At 43.9% G+C, this 7149-nt stretch overlaps 2 protein-coding genes across 5 annotated transcripts in view; one reads left to right on the plus strand and one right to left on the minus strand.

Moving 5' to 3' along the window:
* Positions 1–3524, plus strand: part of amdhd2 (amidohydrolase domain containing 2) — a 6979-nt gene extending 3455 nt beyond the window's left edge. For 3 of the 4 annotated variants that reach the window (XM_060904287.1, XM_060904289.1, XM_060904288.1), the window contains 10 exons: positions 464–587; positions 666–802; positions 978–1117; positions 1197–1251; positions 1352–1564; positions 1649–1737; positions 1837–1981; positions 2072–2365; positions 2826–2927; positions 3018–3524. In XM_060904287.1, coding sequence (XP_060760270.1) covers positions 505–587; positions 666–802; positions 978–1117; positions 1197–1251; positions 1352–1564; positions 1649–1737; positions 1837–1981; positions 2072–2365; positions 2826–2927; positions 3018–3091 — 1332 coding nt within the window. In that variant the 5' untranslated portion in view covers positions 464–504 and the 3' untranslated portion in view covers positions 3092–3524. The remainder of the gene's footprint in view (positions 1–463; positions 588–665; positions 803–977; positions 1118–1196; positions 1252–1351; positions 1565–1648; positions 1738–1836; positions 1982–2071; positions 2366–2825; positions 2928–3017) is intronic. The other variant, XM_060904290.1, reaches the window with a different exon arrangement.
* On the minus strand, positions 3481–6085 carry jmjd8 (jumonji domain containing 8). Its single transcript, XM_060904291.1, has 9 exons — positions 5896–6085; positions 5394–5483; positions 5249–5297; positions 5003–5099; positions 4556–4624; positions 4334–4453; positions 4195–4262; positions 3985–4119; positions 3481–3895 (listed from the first exon to the last, which is right to left on the minus strand). Exons 1-9 carry the CDS (start codon positions 5985–5987, stop codon positions 3815–3817), a joined length of 801 nt encoding a protein of 266 aa, XP_060760274.1. The 5' UTR covers positions 5988–6085; the 3' UTR covers positions 3481–3814.
* Positions 6086–7149: the final 1064 nt, after the last annotated feature.

Here is a 7149-nt window from a genome sequence, read left to right on the forward strand (position 1 = left end):
TAATCAGAAATCCACTCTATACATTGCTAATGTGGTAAATGACTATTCTAGCTGCAAATGTCTGGTTTTTGGTGCAATATCTCCATAGGTGTATAGATGCCCATTTCCAGCAACTCTCACTCCAGTGTTCTAATGGTACAATGTGTTTGCTCATTGCCTCAGAAGGCTAATGGATGATTAGAAAACCCTTGTACAATCATGTTAGCACAGCTGAAAACAGTTTAGCTCTTTAGAGAAGCTATAAAACTGACCTTCCTTTGAGCAGATTGAGTTTCTGGAGCATCACATTTGTGGGGTCGATTAAATGCTCAAAATGGCCAGAAAAATGTCTCGACTATATTTTCTATTCATTTTACAACTTATGGTGGTAAATAAAAGTGTGACTTTTCATGGAAAACACAAAATTGTCTGGGTGACCCCAAACTTTTGAACGGTAGTGTGTATTTCTGTCAATCCCTCACAGGGCGTGGCTGAGTCAGAGCTGGGCGGTGGGACTTTTGAAAGATGCCGTCCAATAAGAGTGTGTCTGATGCCGCCATCACTCAGTTCATCAACTGTAGGATCCTCAGAGATCACCGTCTGGAGAGGTACACACACACACACACACACACACACAAAATCATTTACAGAAAGAGGTAATCTGACGTGTGTGTCTGCGTGCGCAGAGAGGACCTGTGGGTGCGTGATGGAAAGATCTTGAACCCAGAGAAGCTGTTCTTCGATGAACAAGGTTTCGCAGACCACAAAGTTGACTGTGGGAATAACATCATGGCCCCCGGATTCATAGACGTACAGATCAACGGTAACGTACAGCGCTGCTGAGTTCTGATTGGTCAGACACTCCGTAACCTGAAAGCTAACTCTGAATGGAATAAAGTGGGATGTATTATTCACGATTCTACTGTCGTTTGCGTAGTGAATCTGTAATGAATGTTTAAAACAGTTCTGTAAGCTCCGTCGGTGCTGGACTTTGGCAGGTGGGTATGGCATTGACTTCTCACAGGCCACTGATGACATCACAAAGGGCGTGGCTAAGGTGGCCAAGAGGATTCTGGAACATGGCGTCACTTCCTTTTGCCCCACGCTGGTGACGTCTCCTCCGGACATTTATCACCAGGTCAGGCTCAGTGTTCGCTCTGCCCCTAACACACACGCACAGCTTATACATCTGAACTGTAGTGTGTGTGTGTGTGTAGGTGATTCCTCAGCTGAAGGTGAAGGATGGAGGAGCAGATGGAGCTGGAGTGCTGGGTGAGTGTAAATACTCACACATCAGCTGCAACATGCCTGAGTTCAGCCCACAGCTAATTTAAATGGTCCGGGTCTCTCTCTCTCTCTCTCTCTCTCTCAGGTCTTCATCTTGAGGGTCCGTTTATCAGTGAGGAGAAGAGAGGTGCTCACCTTCCTCGGTTTATCCGCCCTTTTTCAAAAGGGGGCGTGGCTGACCTCTTTGAGACCTATGGGCAGCTGGAGAATGTTGCCATGGTTACACTGGCGCCAGAGCTCCCTAATAGCAGGCCGGCAATCTGTGAGCTGGCACGAAGGGGCATTGCAGTGTCACTGGGTACGTATATACACACACACACACACACACACTGTATGGAATACTCCATTGTGACTGGTCGGTGAAATGACTTGTGTTGATCAGGTCACTCCATGGCTGATCTGTCTCAGGCTGAGGACGCTGTCCAGAACGGAGCCTCGTTCATCACACACCTGTTCAATGCCATGCTACCTGTGAGACACACACACGCCTTTTTTAAGATGATGCTGAGTAACAAATGATAGTAGTTCCTGACAAATATGTTACAGTTTTCCGTGTGTGTGTGCGTGTAGTTCCATCACAGAGACCCGGGCATTGTGGGATTGCTGACAAGTGACTGTGTGCCTGCAGGTCGGATGGTGTATTATGGTATGATCGCTGACGGCATACACACACACCCTGCTGCACTGAGGATCGCACACAGAGCTCATCCTGCAGGTACAAACCTCACGCTAATACACACATTCTCGCACACACACTGCCCTACACAGCCCCTCCCTCACCTTCTTGTGTGTGTGTGTGTTACAGGGTTGGTGTTGGTGACTGATGCAGTTCAAGCGATGGGGCTTCCTGCAGGCAGACACACACTGGGACAGCAAGAGATTCACATCCAGGGACTGCACGCTTACGTCGCAGGTCTCTCTCTCTCTCACAATGTCTGTCTGTCTATCGATCTAGCCACACTTCCTTCATTGAGACTGACACATGCACAGGCCACGCCTCCTTCACTGAAACTGAGATTTATTCCTGCAGGAACTAAAACGCTGAGTGGAAGCATCGCCACCATGGACATGTGTGTGAGACACTTCAAACAGGCCTCTGGTACGTACACGTGTGTGTGTGTGTGTGTCATTCTCATCTCATTATCTGTAGCCGCTTTATCCTTCTACAGGGTTGCAGGCAAGCTGGAGCCTATCCCAGCTGACTACGGGTGAAAGGCGGGGTACACCCTGGACAAGTCGCCAGGTCATCACAGGGCTGACACATAGACACAGACAACCATTCACACTCACATTCACACCTACGGTCAATTTAGAGTCACCAGTTAACCTAACCTGCATGTCTTTGGACTGTGGGGGAAACCGGAGCACCCGGAGGAAACCCACGCGGACACGGGGAGAACATGCAAACTCCACACAGAAAGGCCCTCGCCGGCCACGGGGCTCAAACCCAGACCTTCTTGCTGTGAGGCGACAGCGCTAACCACTACACCACCGTGCCGCCCCGTGTGTGTGTGAAAATATTTTCAAACTAAAATACAATAGAAATGCTGTGTGTGTAGGATGCACGGTGGAGGCAGCGTTGGAAGCTGCGTCTCTGCATCCGGCTCAGCTGCTGGGGGTCAGCCACAAGAAGGGGACACTGGAGTACGGTGCAGATGCAGGTAAGTGTGTGTGTGTGTGTGTGTGTGAGAGAAATATTTTTGTATAAACATCACTATGAATGACGCTGTTGTATACGTGTGTGCGCGCAGATTTCGTTATTCTGGACGACTCACTCACAGTCCAGGAAACGTACATTGCCGGCGAGTTGGTCTGGAGGAAGTGACCTCATCCTGAAAACGCTCTTTGATTGGACAGATTTGACCAGAGTCGTGGTCATAGGAGGCATTGGAATTGCATTAAAGCACATACTGTATATACACACACACACGGAGTAACCTGTCTTTTACCTGGTCCATCTGTGAATAGGAAGAGGTTAAAAAGGGATTTAAACACTATTGAAATATTCACTTTTTTCTGTAACTGTGTGTAACTTCCTCTGAATCAGTCATTTCAGTTTCACTTTAAAGGCTCAACAGCTTCATCTGTCTCTGTACAAATGACCTGAAGTGTGTGTGTGTGTGTGTGTGTGTGTGTGTGTGTGTGTGTGTGTGTTTTGTTTAATAAACTACTTTTCATACTGTGGAGTGAAGTGTAAAATAAAACCCCTGCCTCTAAAAGCTTTGTTTTATTAATAAAACATCACATTGAAAACAAAATTAATTAATTAATTAAAATCATATCCATTTCAGCCATGTAGCACAGACAGAATGCTCTCAAGGAGGAATTACTCAGGTCCTGCTCTGTAACCATCTGATTGGTCCTCTTTGGGTTATGATGTCAGTGGATCAGGAGATCTGATTGGTCCATTTGTTTGGCCCGGTGTCACTGAATAAGAAGTATTCAAGAAATGTCGTCACCACGTGAAGAACTCTGATTGGTCCTCTTGGTACGAAGTCACTAAAGGAGGAGTTCTGATTGGATCTTCTTGGATGGTGATGGTTTGTGTTCAACCCAGGAAAGTGGAGATGAAAACACTGGTGTCTAAATTCAGAGTTGCATGCCACCATCGATCTGGGAAGTACAGCACCTGAGAGAGAGAGATGCACACACGTCTCATCATTGTCCTTCAGAGATAAAACGTCCAAGTTTTCCTTAAGCATGTGAGTGTGTGTTCACCTCTCCTGGTCGGATGGTACATTCCAGCGGTGTGTTGTGTTCCTCCAGATCTGGGTACGAGTGTGTGATCCATGACAGTGTGGTGTGATTGGGGTGGAACTCTGGGGCCTGATCAGGAGGATACAGGAACCAACGCTACACACACACACAGTTACAGTTAGAACGCCATTCTTCATGGCTGACTTAAAACAAAAAAACACACACACACACCTTTCTGCCATAGATGACTTCCGAGTATCCCGGACCATGCCAGTGGAAGGGAACACCAGTACCTGGACCTGATAGACACAGTGAGAGTGAAGGTGCGTGTCTTATCTCTGTGCGTGGGCATACGTGCGCGTGTATGTACCTGCAATGCCGAAGCTGTATGCTGGGCTGGTGTGTGGCAGGCTGTAAGGTGGTACGTTGTATTTCTCAAACAGAGAACGCCATTCGGTGAAGTTATTATCACCAAAGAAGTAGAGAGTATCTGCAACAAACACACACACACCATCAACCTCAAATAAAGTCACAAACAAGGAACACAAGTCACTAAAGGTGATTTTCGCTGTGTGTGTGTAAAAATACTAACCACTGCCCAAGGTGTCTTCAGACTGAGGGGTCAACAGTGATGTCACGAACTCTTCAAACCTCACATCCACTACACACAAAGGAAATGGTGTGTGTGAGTGTGTACACGGATTATATGTGTGTTTTTATATACTATTGAGGACCAAATGTCCCCACAAGGATAGTAAAATGACAATTTCAACCTTGTAGGGACATTCAGATGGTCCCCACAAGGAAACTGCTGTTGTGGGGGTTTTTTTTAAACAAAAAGTGGAGGAAAAAAAAAAGAGCTGAATAGTTTCCTTTTCATTACTGAGGTTACGGTGAGGTTGAAGTGCAGCACAGTATTAATTAACTGCAATAATAATCATGTCAACGGAAGGTCCTCACAAGGACAGTGAGACAAACGCATATATATATATATATATATATATATATATATATATATATATAGTGTGTGTGTGTACACCTTTCCTGTAGGAGTGCGTGTTAGCTGTGCTCAGGCGGACTGTTTTGTCCCGGTACTCCCTCAGCAGACTCGCCTTAGAACACAAGAACTGGAATTTCTGAAAACAACCAAAATCCGACCAATCAGAGTATAGAACACTAAAATCCGACCAATCAGAGTACAGGCAACAGGCTCAAACAAAATATAACACAAATACGTGTGTGTGTGTGTGTATTATATATAAATGATGTGTGTGTTTGAACTCACTGTGTTGTCTGTAAGTCCTCTTAGTATTACAGGCTTAGTGTAGGCGTATCTGTCAGAGAACACACACACGCCTTAATCAATGATCTGACGGACTGACAGACAGATGATTGTGTGTATTTACTTGTTTGTTTGTGTGTTGTCTCACTCCTGTAGAAACTGTGCGTGTGTGATTGTTGTAGCATCTTTGACATCAATGTTGCAGGTCCCTTCATCAGCAAGACTAGAGTCTAGTCCCCTAAACACACACACAGAATTAATGTTACAGTCCTATTAACAGTCTCTGTTTTATTTTATTCTCACATCATACATTCCCTGTTCTGTGAAGTGAGTTAGTTCCTGTTCTCTCTTATGTTACAGCAGCTATAAACAGTCGTTCCCTCACCAGTCTCTCTTTATTCTTTAAGTCAATAAGAGAAAATAAAGCAGCTTGTTCCATCATGTGACTGAGGAACCTCAAAGCCCTGTGAACTCCTCTGTCCTGAAGATATGAGTTCCAGCTTCACCTCTGACTGTTACACAGCACTGACACTGGAGACTCCTTCCACAAACACTTTTCTGTTTTACTTCAGAAAACTTCAGCAGTCTGTTTCTGTGGAGCATCAGAGCTGCCTGAGTGTGTGTGTGTATATGTGTGTGTGTGTGTTTACCAGCCGCCGTTGTTCTGCTCAGAGCACAGAGTTAATTCCAGAAACTGAAACAAGAGGAAAATTAAAACTTTATTCCACACAATGAACTCCATATGTTTCAGTTTAACTCTCACACTGTGGGGTTCAAATCCTCATCACTTCCGGGTTCAGGTTGTGTCCTGAACATGAAGCAGCCTCTCTGTACTTCCGGGTCCTGGAGGAAGCAGGAAGCTGTTCACAACACGACACTTCCGGGTTTCAACATTTTGACTGGCCAATCAGCACAAGCCGTCCTGCGGTGTTTTTTTTTTTTTTATTAGTGTTAATTCACATATATTTTTGTTTCATAATTTTTTTAAAAAGATAGTAAACGTACAAACATTATCATTTATATATGTTGTGCATTTCCTATTTTCTGTTTTGAAGTATTTTATATAGATTAATTGAATTACTGTAGAGTTTTAAATCTGCTTCCTTGTCTGTTTGTTTATTTATTTAATTTTTTAAAAACATTTTCATTATTTTTTAAATATCAGAAATCTGCCTAACCTTGCTTTATTCTATGCTTTTCGCTATGATATGGTTTATTATCGATACATTGCATTTTCATTTATTATTATTATTATTATTATTATTATTATTATTACAACCCCGATTCCAAAAAAGTTGGGACAAAGTACACATTGTAAATAAAAACGGAACGCAATGATGTGGAAGTTTCAAAATTCCATATTTTATTCAGAATAGAACATAGATGACATATCAAATGTTTAAACTGAGAAAATGTATCATTTAAAGAGAAAAATGAGGTGATTTTAAATTTCATGACAACAACACATCTCAAAAAAGTTGGGACAAGGCCATGTTTCCCACTGTGAGACATCCCCTTTTCTCTTTACAACAGTCTGTAAACGTCTGGGGACTGAGGAGACAAGTTGCTCAAGTTTAGGGATAGGAATGTTAACCCATTCTTGTCTAATGTAGGATTCTAGTTGCTCAACTGTCTTAGGTCTTTTTTGTTGTATCTTCCGTTTTATGATGCGCCAAATGTTTTCTATGGGTGAAAGATCTGGACTGCAGGCTGGCCAGTTCAGTACCCGGACCCTTCTTCTACGCAGCCATGATGCTGTAATTGATGCAGTATGTGGTTTGGCATTGTCATGTTGGAAAATGCAAGGTCTTCCCTGAAAGAGACGTCGTCTGGATGGGAGCATATGTTGCTCTAGAACCTGGATATACGGTACCTTTCAGCATTGATGGTGTCTTTCCAGATCT

The sequence above is a fragment of the Neoarius graeffei genome, chromosome 22, assembly GCF_027579695.1.
Source record: "Neoarius graeffei isolate fNeoGra1 chromosome 22, fNeoGra1.pri, whole genome shotgun sequence".
Taxonomy (NCBI): Eukaryota; Metazoa; Chordata; class Actinopteri; order Siluriformes; family Ariidae; genus Neoarius; species Neoarius graeffei.